Raw genomic sequence first — 13,310 nt, forward strand, 5'->3', positions numbered from 1 at the left:
CGTCCTCCTCCCTCCCCCTTCCCCTCTGGTAACCACCAGTCCAATCTCTGTCTCTCTCTGTTTGTTTGTTGTTGTTTTTATCTTCTATTTACGAGTGAGATCATATGGTATTTGACTTTCTCCCTCTGAGTTATTTCGCTTAGCATCATACCCTCAAGATCCATTCATGTTGTTACAAATGACCAGATTTCATCCTTTTTAATGGGTGAGTAGTATTCCATTGTGTGTATATGCCACATCTTCTTTATCCGTTTGTCCCTTGATGGGCACCTAGGTTGCTTCCAAGTCTTAGCTACTGTGAATAATGCTGCAATGAACATAGGAGTGCATATATCTTCACCCATTTGTGTTTTCATGTTCTTTGGATAAACAGCCAGCAGTGGAATAGCTGGATCATATGGTATTTCTATTCTTAATTTTCGGAGGAATCTCCATACTGTTTTCCATAGTGGCTGCACCAGTTTGCACTCCCACCAGCAGTGTACGAGGGTTCCCTTCTCTCCACATCCTGTCCAGCATTTCTTTTTTTTTTCCCCTGCTTTTTTCTCCCCCAATTCCCCCAGTATATAGTTGTATATATATATTTTTTAAAGATTTTATTTTTTTCCTTTTTCTCCCCAAAGCCCCCCCAGTGCATAGTTGTATATTCTTTGTTGTGGGTCCTTCTAGTTGTTGCATGTGGGACGCTGCCCCAGCGTGGTCTGATGAGCAGTGCCATGTCCGCGCCCAGGATTCAAACCAACGAAACACCGGGCCGCCTGCAGCGGAGCGTGCAAACTTAACCACTCGGCTACGGGGCCAGCCCCTATAGTTGTATATTTTAGTTGTGGGTCCTTCTAGTTGTGGCATGTGGCACTGTGGTCTGATGAGTGGTGCCATGTCTGTGCCCAGGATCTGAACCGGCGAAACCCTGGGCCACCGAATTGGAGCACACGAACTTAACCACTCAGCAATGGGGCCAGCCCCTCTCCAACACTTCTTATTTCCTGTCTTGTTAATTATAGCCATTCTGACAGGAGAGGTGATAGCTCATTGTAGTTTTGATTTGCATTTCCCTGATAGCTAATGATGTTGAATGTCTGTTCATGTGCCTGTTGGCCATCTGTAAATCTTCTTTGGAGAAAAGTCTGTTCAGATCTTTTGCCCATTTTCTAATTGAGTTCTTAGTTTTTTTGATGTTGAGATGTACGAGTTCCTTGTGTATTTTGGATATTAATCCCTCATCAGATATATGGTTGGCAAATATTTTCTCCCAGTTGTTAGGTTGTCTTTTCACTTGTTCCTTTCACAGAACTCCAACTTGCTCTTGAGAAACTCACCCCTGTAATATAATGTCTCCTGCCCTTTGAATTTCTTAGAACCTTTTTGTGGAAAGGCAGATAATGATGAGGTTGGTATATTTTTCTTTTTCAATAAAAGGGATTATATTTTCTTCAGTTTTCATATAGTAGAGAAGAGGAACCATATCTTATTAGTATATATAATATCTAGATAAAAAGAATCTCAAGAGATTTCTTAATCTGTATTCCCACAGGTAACATTACCAACCATTTTCTAATGAGTTTTCTGGCACATAAGAATTTATAGGCAGAAATGAATGGCTATAATTTTGTGAATGATTATAGCTCTGAGTTTCTTCTGTTGAGCATTTGAAAATTATTTTATATTTTCTTAAATTTTAGGTCAGGAGACTGAAATCTCATCCCTCCATCATCACGTGGAGTGGAAATAATGAAAATGAAGCAGCACTGATGATGAATTGGTATGGCATACACATCAGTGACTTGCCTACCTACATCAATGATTATGTGACACTGTATGTGAAAAACATCCGAGAGATCGTCTTGACAGTAAGTAATGATTTTTAGTGGAGTAGAATTTAAGAACCTGTTTTAAAAATGGATCAGTTTGAATATTGTTATAATATATTTTTAAGCCCCCTCTTTTTTTTTGGTGGGGAAGATTGAGCTAACATCTGTTGCCAATCTTCCTCTTTTTTGCTTGAGGAAGTTTGTTGCTGAGCTAACATCCGTGCCAGTCTTCCTCTACTTTGTTTGTGGGGTGCCACCATAGCATGGCTGCTTGAGCCATGTGTAGGTCCTTGCCCGGGATCTGAACTGGTGAACCCCGGGCCACTGAAGCAGAGTGCGTGAACTTAACCACTACACCACCAGGTTGTTTACACCCCTTTTTCTAAGTCAAGCTTCAACAATATCATTTTAATGCAGAGTAATCCATTGTGATGCTGCAGCATGTGAAAGCATTCATGCGTGCTGGACTTCTTTGAGAGTTAACTTATTTATGGAACTCACGACACATACACCAACATTATGCTTACAATTACAGGTTCTTGTAGACTCTTTGGAGCTCATCCGTGGATCCCCAAAGGTTGAGAATCTCTACGTTAGATGATTTATTGATATGTCATTTTTTTCCTCTTTAATATATTAACATAGTGAATTCTGTGAATTAATTTTCTAATGGTAAACTAGTCCTAGTGTAAGCTCTATTTAGTTGTAATGCTGTGTTCTTTTATTCTATGCTAGGTTTGATTTGCTAATATTTTAGTTAGAATTTAAAAATTCACGTTTACAAGTGAAATTGGTCTATGATGAGAATTATAAACTCAAATGCCTAGAGGAGCCAAATCTGTTAAAAAAATTGAGTAGAGTAGATGAGGCTCTCAAAGACAGAAGAGATGACTGTAGTAATAAGAGAATGGATGTTGGGCCTCGTCACACTTAGATTCAGCATTAAATAATGCTATCTAAACATAATCATTGGCAAGACAGATGTGACCTATAACACCCAGCTTGTAGCATTTGGTAGGTGTGTGTGTGTTTATGCTCACCTTGTGGAATGAGTTAGGAGGCTTTTTTTTTTTTAAACATCTAGAGATAATTTAAATAAAATAGATTATTGGTTTTATTGAGACAAATTCACCTGCAAAACAGTCTGGGACCTGTGCATTTTTAGGGGGCATAGATTTTTTTCCCCTCAATATATTTAATTTCTCCTATGATTATTTCCAATTTGAGTTTACAACTTCTTCTAGAACTATGGATATTTATGTTTTCTAGGAACATGGCATTTCATCTAGAATTCAAAAGTTACTGTGTAAGTAGACATGCCTCTTGTAGAGTGTGTTAGCTGGGAACAGCTGTGCAGGCTGAGAGGCCCCAGGATTGTCCATGCAAGGAATGTTTGGGTGTGTAAGTTGCTCCCTTTTGTATGTGTCTGTGTATTTGTGTGTGTATGTCCATTGTGGATATCTGTGGAGTTACCTCTGGAAGCAAATACCCCTGCCAGAAGATTTCCATAAACAGAGAGAAGAGGGGACACAGCTGGCTCAGTTTGTCTATAGGTATTTCATTTGTTTTCTTTCTTATTTTTTCTTTTGTAAGAGCACAGTAGAGAGTCCTTCTTTTTTTTTTTTTTTTTTGATTTTTTTTTTTTATTAATGTTATGATAGATTACAACCTTGTGAGATTTCAGTTGTACATTTTTGTTAGTCATGTTGTGGGTACACCACTTCCCCCTCTGTGCCCTCCCCCCACCCCCCCTTTTCCCTGGTAACCACCGATCAGATCTCCTTATCAATATACTAAATTCAAACTATGAGTGGAGTCATATAGAGTTCGTCTTTCTCTGACTGGCTTATTTCGCTTAACATAATACCCTCGAGGTCCATCCACGTTGTTGTGAATGGGCCAATTTTGTCTTTTTTTATGGCTGAGTAGTATTCCATTGTGTATATATACCACGTCTTCTTTATCCAATCATCAGTTTCTGGGCATGTAGGCTGGTTCCACATCTTGGCTATTGTAAATAATGCTGCGATGAACATAGGGGTGCAACGGACTCTTGAGATTTCTGATATCAGGTTCTTAGGATAGATACCCAGTAATGGGATGGCTGGGTCATAGGGTATTTCTATTTTTAACTTTTTGAGAAATCTCCGTACTGTTTTCCATAGTGGCTGTACCAGTTTGCATTCCCACCAACAGTGTATGAGGGTTCCTCTTTCTCCACAACCTCTCCAACATTTGTCACTCTCGGTTTTGGATGTTTTTGCCAATCTAACGGGTGTAAGATGATATCTTAGTGTAGTTTTGATTTGCATTTCCCTGATGATTAGCGATGATGAACATCTTTTCATGTGTCTATTGGCCATATTCATATCTTCTTTTGAGAAATGTCTGTTCATGTCCTCTGCCCATTTTTTGATCGGGTTGTTTGTTTTTTTGTTGTTAAGCAGTGTGAGTTCTTTGTATATTATGGAGATTAACCCTTTGTCGGATAAGTGGCTTGTGAATATTTTTTCCCAGTTAGTGAGCTGTTTTTTTGTTTCAATCCTGTTTTCCCTTGCCTTGAAGAAGCTCTTTAGTCTGATGAAGTCCCATTTGTTTATTCTTTCTATTGTTTCCCTCAACTGAGGAGTTACAGTGTCCAAAAAGATTCTTTTGAAACTGATGTCAAAGAGTGTACTGCCTATATTCTCTTCCAAAAGACTTATTGTCTCAGGCCTAATCTTTAGGTCTTTGATCCATTTTGAGTTTATTTTGGTGTGTGGTGAAAAAGACTGGTCAATTTTCAATCTTTTGCATGTGGCTGTCCAGTTTACCCAGCACCATTTGTTGAAGAGACTCTCTTTTCTCCATTGTAGGCCCTCTGCTCCTTTGTCGAAGATTAGCTGTCCATAGATGTGTGGTTTTATCTCTGGGCTTTCAATTCTGTTCCATTGATCTGTGGACCTGTTTTTGTACCAGTACCATGCTGTTTTGATCACTGTAGCTTTGTAGTATGTTTTGAAATCGGGGATTGTGATTCCACCAGCTTTGTTTTTCTTGCTCAGGATTGCTTTAGCAATTTGTGGTCTTTTGTTGCCCCATATGAATTTTAGGATTGTTTGTTCAATATCTGTGAAGAATGTTCTTGGGATTCTGATTGGGATAGCGTTGAATCTGTATATTGCTTTAGGTAGTATGGACATTTTAACTATGTTTATTCTTCCAATCCATGTGCAAGGAATGTCTTTCCATCTCTTTATGTCATCGTCAATTTCTTTCAAGAAAGTCTTGTAGTTTTCATTGTATAGATCCTTCACTTCCTTGGTTAAATTTATCCCAAGGTATTTTATTCTTTTCGTTGTGATTGTGAATGGGATTGAATTCTTGAGTTCTTTTTCTATTAGTTCATTGTTAGTGTATAGAAATGCTACTGATTTATGCACGTTAATTTTATACCCTGCTACTTTGCTGTAGTTGTTGATTATTTCTAATAGTTTTTCTGTGGATTCTTTGGGGTTTTCTATGTATAGGATCATGTCGTCTGCAAACAACGAGAGTTTTACTTCTTCGTTACCTATTTGGATTCCTTTTATTTCTTTTTCCTGCCAAATTGCTCTGGCCAGCACCTCCAGTACTATGTTGAATAGGAGTGGTGAAAGTGGGCACCCTTGTCTTGTTCCTGTCCTCAGAGGGATGGCTTTCAGCTTTTGTCCATTGAGTATGATGTTGGCTGTGGGTCTATCATATATGGCCTTTATTATGTTGAGGTACTTTCCTTCTATACCCATTTTACTGAGGGTTTTTATCATAAATGGGTGTTGGATCTTGTCGAATGCTTTCTCTGCATCTATTGAGATGATCATGTGGTTTTTGTTTTTCATTTTGTTGATGTAGTGTATCACGTTGATTGACTTGCGGATGTTGAACCATCCCTGTGTCCCTGGTATAAATCCCACTTGATCATGGTGTATAATCTTTTTGATGTATTGCTGTAATCGGTTTGCCAAAATTTTGTTGAGGATTTTTGCATCTATGTTCATCAGTGATATCGGCCTGTAGTTCTCCTTCTTTGTGTTGTCCTTGTCAGGTTTGGGGATCAGAGTGATGTTGGCTTCATAGAATGTGTTAGGGAGTTCTCCATCTTTCTCAATTTTCTGGAACAGTTTGAGGAGAATAGGTATTAAGTCTTCTTTGAATGTTTGGTAGAATTCTCCAGAGAAGCCATCTGGTCCTGGACTCTTGTTTTTGGGGAGGTTTTTGATTACCGTTTCTATTTCCTTACTTGTGATTGGTCTATTCAGATTCTCCATTTCTTCCTGATTCAGTTTGGGGAGATTGTAGGAGTCTAGGAATTTGTCCATTTCTTCCAGGTTGTTCAATTTGTTGGCATATAGTTTTTCATAGTATTCTCTTATGATCTCTTGTATTTCATTGGTATCTGTTGTGATTTCTCCTCTGTCATTCCTGATTTTATTAATTTGCGCTTTCTCTCTTCTTTTCTTGGTGAGTCTGGCTAGGGGTTTGTCAATTTTGTTAATTCTTTCGAAGAACCAACTCTTTGTTTCATTGATCCTTTCTATTGTCTTTTTTGTTTCAATATCGTTTATTTCTGCTCTTATTTTTATTATTTCCCTCCTTCTACTGACTCTGGGCTTTGTTTGTTCTTCTTTTTCTAGTTCTGTTAGGTGTCGTTTGAGGTTGCTTACGTGAGCTTTTTCTTGTTTAGTGAGGTGAGCCTGTATTGCAATGAATTTCCCTCTTAGGACTGCTTTTGCTGCGTCCCAAATGATTTGGTATGTCGTGTTCTCATTTTCATTTGTCTCCAGATAATATTTGATTTCTTCTTTAATTTCTTCAATGATCCATTGTTTGTTGAGAAGCGTGTTGTTTAGTCTCCACATTTTTGCACCTTTCTCTGCTTTTTTCTTGTAGTTGATTTCTAGTTTAATAGCGTTATGATCAGAAAAGATGCTTGATATTATTTCAACTCTCTTGTATTTATTGATGTTTGCTTTGGTTCCCAAAATATGGTCAATCCTTGAGAATGTTCCATGTGCACTTGAGAAGAATGTGTAACCTGCTGTTTTTGGATGAAGTGTTCTATATATATCTATTAAGTCCATCTGGTCTAATTTTTCATTTAATTCTATTATTTCCTTGTTGATTTTCTGTCTGGATGTTCTGTCCATTGGTGTTACTGGTGTGTTGAGGTCCCCTACTATTATTGTATTGTTGTTGATGTCTTCTTTTAGTTCTATTAAGAGTTGCTTTACAAATTTTGGTGCTCCTGTGTTGGGTGCGTATATATTTATAAGTGTTATGTCTTCTTGGTGGAGAGTCCCTTTTATCATTATATACTGTCCCTCTTTATCTTTCTTTATCTGTTTTGCTTTGAAATCTACCTTGTCTGATATTAGTATAGCGACACCTGCTTTCTTTTGTTCATTATTAGCTTGGAGTATTGTTCTCCATCCCTTGACTCTGAGTCTGTGTTTGTCTTTGGGGCTGAGGTGTGTTTCCTGGAGGCAGCATATTGTTGGATCTTGTTCTTTGATCCATCCTGCCACTCTGTGTCTTTTGATTGGGGAGTTCAATCCATTTACATTTAGAGTGATTATTGAGACGTGGGGGCCTACCACTCCCATTTTGTGTCTTGTTTTCCGGTTTTCTTCAGGTTCCTTTGTTTCTCGTCCCATGGTTTAATCTGTTCTGATGTAGAGCTGCTACTCTCTGTTGTTGTCCTTCTACTTATCTCCTCTGCTCTTGGTTTTGTAGCCCCTTTCCTTTTTTGGATTTTTCAGGAATGAGGGTTTTCCTGAGGATTTCCTGAAGAGGAGGTTTTGTGGCAATGAACTCCCTTAATTTTTGTTTATCTGGGAAAGTTTTTATTTCTCCATCGTATTTGAAGGATATTTTCGCTGGGTAGAGAATTCTCGGCTGTAGATTTTTGTCCTTCAGATTTTTGAATATATCATTCCACTCTCTTCTAGCCTGTAAAGTTTCTGCTGAGAAATCTGCTGATAGCCTGATGGGGGTTCCTTTGTAGGTTAGTTTCTTTTGCCTGGCTGTCCTTAGTATTTTCTCCTTGTCGTTGACTTTTGCTAGCTTCACTACTATATGGCGTGGAGTTGGTCTTCTTGCATTGATAAAGTTTGGAGATCTATTGGCTTCTGTCACCTGAAGATCCATCTCCCTCACCAGATTTGGGAAGTTCTCAGCCATTATTTCTTTGAATAGGCTTTCTGCCCCTTTCTCCTTCTCTTCTCCCTCTGGTATACCTATAATCCTTACGTTGCATCTCCTAATTGTGTCTGATAATTCTCGGAGAGTTTCTTCATTTCTTTTAAGTCTTGCTTCTCTCTCCTCCTCTGCCTGCAACAATTATATATTGCCATCTTCCAAATTGCTAATTCTTTCCTCCATATTATCGGCCCTACTGTTCAGAGCATCTAGATTTTTCTTAATCTCCTCTATTGTGTTCTTCATTTCCAATATTTCTGTTTGGTTCTTCTTTATCGTATCAAACTCTTTTGTGACATAGCTCCTGAACTCGTTGAGTTGACGGTCAGAACTCTCTCTTAACTCATTGAGAATCTTAATGATGGCTGTTTTGAAGTCATCATCATTTAGGTTATATATCTCATTTTCTTTGGGATTGTTTTCTGTGTATTTGTTGCTTTCTTTCTGTTCTGGAGATTTAATGTATTTTTTCATATTGCTTGATGTTGTTGATTTGTACCTCCGCATGGAGATAGAGTTTAGTTGCTCCTTTCACTTGTTTCAGCTGCTGCGGTGGGGGAGCAGCTGTTTATACTGCATCAACCAGGAACCCTGTCCGCAGTTGCTAACTGGGCCTGGGCCCCTCCTCGTAGCCACAGTGGCCCTTTGGATTCCCTCCTCTGCTGTGGGGGCCGTCACAGGGTGGCTTCAGGCTGCTGGTGCCTACTGTTGCAGCCCACCTAGATGTGCTCTCTCCTTGGGGTCTGCAACGGTGTTATGGGCTTTTCCAGCGGCCAGGGGTGGGATCACTTATATTTGTCACTCCATTGCTGACGGCACCCACAAAATCTCACTTGTCCTCTATGGGTCACAGGAGAGCTATTGGCATCTTCTACAGTCTGTGGTTAGTTCACCTAGCTATGCTGCTTTTGCCCTGGGGTCTTCCAGCCTTGTGGCTGGCGGCTGGGTGCCTTCTACTGGTGCTGTGCAGAGGCTTTCCCTAAGGCTGCTGTGAGCCTGTAGGGTTTCCCCCTAGGCTACAAAGCTGGGTCTCTGGAACTCCCCCCAGCCCCAGTCCTCTCCGAGATCTCCTGCTATCCCTAGTCCCACGGGGCGGGCAACGGCAGCTGGGAGACCTCCGTACCCTCAGCGACTCTCTCTGGGACCCTCCGGGCGCCGTGAACACCAGGCGGGGTCTCCCCACCGATGGCGGGGAGAGACTCTCCCCGCAGGCTCAGGTGTGCAACTCCAAAGTTTCCCTCTGTGTTTAGGAGTAATTGCGGGGGGTTTAGGTAGGGTTCTGGTCACCTGTTTCCACCGTCGCTCCTCTGTTGTGTGCTCGCTCCTGCCCTAGATGTGTGTAGATCCTCTGGGGGCGTCCGTTGGAAGAAAGCCGCTTGCGGGTACTAGGCTGCTCGTCGGGGTCAGAGAGTTTTCACCTATTTCCACATCCTCCCGGAGGAAAGTCCGTCCGCCTTACGATGTATAGTCGCGTGGGTCTCTCAGACGTCCTGGATATCCTTTGTCAAGTGATAAGTGTCCAAATAATTGTAGACTCGAAGGGGGAGAGACAAGGAGGACTACTCACGGCGCCATCTTGGATCTTCTCTCTCAGTCCTTCTTTTTTTGTTTTGACTTCCTTCACCCATTTCATCCATCACCTCATCTCCTGCCTCCAGCAACCACCAATGTGTTCTTTGTATTTATGAGCTTGTTTTTCTTTTTAAATTCCACATATGAGTGAGATCATATGGCATTTGTCTTTGTCTGACTTATTTTACGTAGTGTAATGCCCTCAAGCTCCATCTATGTTGTCACAAATGGCAAGAATTCATTCTTTTCTTTGGCTGAGTAATATTCCATATATATATCTATCTATCACATTTTGTTTATCCAATCATCCATCAGTGGACACTGGGGTTGTTTCCATATCTTGGCTATTGTAAATAATGCTGCAATGAACATGAGGATGCATATATCTTTTTGAGTTAGTATTTTCATTTTCTTTGAATAAATACCCAGAAGTAGGATTGCTGGATCATATGGTACTTCTATTTTTAATTTTTGAGGAACCTCTGTACTGTGTTCTGTAGTGGCTGTACCAGTTTACATTCCCAGCAGTGCACAAGGGTTCCCTTTTCTCCACATCCTTGCCAGCATTTGTTCTCTCTTGTCTTTTTGTTAATAGCCATTCTAAGAGGTGTGAGGTGGTATCTCATTGTGGTTTTGATTTGCGTTTCCCTAATTATTAGTGATGTTGGGCACCTTTTCATGTACCTGTTGCCCATCTCTATGTCTTCTTTGGAAAAATGTCTATTCAGATCCTTTGCCCATTTTTAAATTGGATTGTTTGATTTTTTTACTGTTGAGTTGTATGCGTTCTTTATATGTTTTGGATATTAGCCCCTTATCTGATATGTGATTTGCAAATATTTTCTCCCATTCAGTAGGTTACCTTTTCATTTTGTTGATGGTTTTCTTTGCTGAAGCTTTTTAGTTTGATATAGTCCCACACATTTACTTTTGCTTTTGTTGCCTTTGCTGTTGGTGTCAAATCCAAAATATCATCACCAAGACTGATGTCGAGGAGCTTATCATCTATGTTTTCTTCTAGGGTTTTTATGGTTTCAGGTTTTACATTCAAGTCTTAATCCATTTTGAGTTAATTTTTGTATATGGTATAAGATAGTGGTCTAGTTTCATTCTTTGCATGTGGCTCTCCATTTTTCCCAACTCCATTTATTGACGAGAGTGTCCTTTCCCCATTGCATATTCTTGGCTCCTTTGTCATAAATTAATTGACCATATATGTATGAGTTTACTTTTGGGCTCTCTATTCTGTTCTGTTGATCTATGTATCTGTTTTTATTCCGATGTACTGTTTTGATTACTCTAGCTTTGTAACATAATCTGAAGTCAGGCAGCATGATGCCTCCAGCTTTGTTCTTTTTTTCTTAAGGTTGCTTTGGCTCTTCAGGGTCTTTTGTGGTTCCATACAAATTTTAGGATTATTTGTTCTATTTCTGTGAAAAATGACATTGGAATTTTGATAGGGATCACATTGAATCTGTAGACTGAGTTGGGAAGTATGGGCATTTTAACAATGTTAATTCTTCCATTCCATAGCATAAAATATCTTTCCATTTATTTTTGTCTTCTTCAATATCTTATAGTTTTCAGTGTCCAAGTCTTTCACCTTCTTGGTGCAAGTTATTCTTAGGTATTTTATTCTTTTTGATGCAGTTATAAATGGGATTGTTTTCTTAATTTCTGTTTCTGATTGTTCATTATTAGTGTATAGAAACACAACATATTTCTGTATATTAATTTTGTATCCTACAACTTTAATGAATTCATTTATTAGTTCTAACAGTTTTTTGGTGAAGTCTTTAGGGTTTTCAATATATCATAATTTTCAACTATTATGATATATGACAGAGTAATATCATGTCATCTGCAAATGGTGACAGTTTTACTTCTTTCTTTCCAATTTGGATGCCTTTTATTTCTTTTTCTTGCCTAATTGCTCTGGCTAGGACTTCAAATACTATGTTAAATAAAAGTGGCAAGAGTAGACGTACTTGTCTTGTTCCTGATCTTAGAGGAAAAGCTTTGAGCTTTTCACCTTTGAGTAAATTGTTAGTTGTGGACTTGTCATATATGGCCTTTATTATGTTGAGGTATGTTCCCAGTTTGTTGAGAGTTTTTATCATAAATGGAGGTTGAATTTTGTCAAATGATTTTTTTCTGCATCTATTGAGATGATTGTATGATTTTTGTCCTTCATTTTGTTAATGTGATGTAGCACCTTGATTAATTTGCAGATGTTGAACGATGCTTGCATCCCTGGAATAAGTCCCACTTGATTATGGTTTATGATCCTTTTAATGTATTGTTGAACTTGGTTTGCTGATCTTTTGGTAAGGATTTTTGCATCTATGCTCATCAGGGATATTGGCCTGTAATTTTCTTTTCTTGTGTTGTCCTTGTCTGGTTTTGTTATCAAGGTAATGCTGGCCTTGTAAAATGAGTTTGGAAGTGTTCCCTTCTCTTCAGCTTTTTTGGAAGACTTTGAGAAGTTTGGAGAGTTTGAATGTTGGCTTCAATTCACCAGTGAAGCCATCTGGCCCTGGACTTTTGTTTGTTGGGAGTTTTTTGATTACTTACTTAATTTCCTTGCTAGTAATTAGTTTGTTTAGATTTTGTATTTCTTCATGATTCAGTCTTGCAAGGTTGTATGTTTCTAGGAATTTGTCCATTTCTCCTAGATTGTCCAATTTGTTGGCGTTAAGTTTTTCATAGTAATCTCTTATGATCATTTGTATTTCTGTATTATCAGTTATAACATCTCCTCTTTCATTTCTGATTTTATTTGAGTCCTCTCTTTTTCTGTTGGTGAGTCTAGATAAAGGTTTGTCAACTTTTTAAATCTTTTCAAAGAACCACTTGTTTTCATTGATCTTTTGTATTGTCTTTTTAGTCTCCATTTCATTTATTTCTGCTCTGATCTTTGTTATTTCCTTTTTTCTACTAACTTTAGGCCTTGTTTGTTCTCCATTTTCTAGTTCCTTGAGGTGTAAAGTTAGGTTGTTTATTTGAGATTTTTCTTGTTTGTTGAGATAGGCATTTATTGCCAGGAACTTCCCTCTTAGAACTGCTTTTGCTGCATTCCATAAGTTTTGGTATGTTACATTTCCATTTTCATTTGTCTCAAGGTGTATTTTTTGATTCTCTCTTTGACCCATTGGTATTCAGTAGCATATTGTTTAATCTCCACATATTTGTGAATTTTCCAGCTTTGTTTTTGTAACTGATTTCTAGTTTCGTACCGTTCTGGTCAAAAGGATGCTTGATATGATTTCAGTCTTCTTAAATTTGTTAAGACTTGTTATGTGGCCTAACATGATCTATCGTGGAGAATATTTCATATGGACTTGAGAAGAATGTGTTTTCTGTTGCTTTTGGATGGAATAGTCTGTATATATCTGTTAAATCCATCTGGTCTAACATGTTGTTTAACGATGATGTTTCCTTGTTGATTTTCTTTCTGGATGATCTATTCCATTGAAGTAAGTAGGGTATTAAAATTCCCTACTATTATTGTATTGCTGTCTATTTCTCCCTTTAAGTCTGTTAATATTTGCTTTATATATTTAGGTGCTTCTATGTTGGGCATATAAATATTTACAAAAGTTATATCCTCTTGTTGGATTGACCCCTTTATCATTAGGTAATGCCCTTTCTTGTCTCTCTCCTCCCTTTTTGTTTTGGTGAGGAGATTGGCCTTGAGCTAACATCTGT

The 13,310-nt window shown here is 38.5% G+C and overlaps 1 protein-coding gene across 3 annotated transcripts in view; it reads left to right on the plus strand.

Annotated features, from left to right (window-relative positions):
* Positions 1-13,310, plus strand: part of MANBA (mannosidase beta) — a 120,724-nt gene that overhangs the window by 63,856 nt on the left and 43,558 nt on the right. For all 3 annotated transcript variants that reach the window (XM_044766393.2, XM_044766394.2, XM_044766392.2), the window contains exon 11: positions 1,683-1,850. In XM_044766393.2, the coding sequence (XP_044622328.2) occupies positions 1,683-1,850 (168 nt within the window). The remainder of the gene's footprint in view (positions 1-1,682; positions 1,851-13,310) is intronic.

This window comes from Equus asinus, chromosome 3, assembly GCF_041296235.1.
Source record: "Equus asinus isolate D_3611 breed Donkey chromosome 3, EquAss-T2T_v2, whole genome shotgun sequence".
Classification (NCBI taxonomy): domain Eukaryota; kingdom Metazoa; phylum Chordata; class Mammalia; order Perissodactyla; family Equidae; genus Equus; species Equus asinus.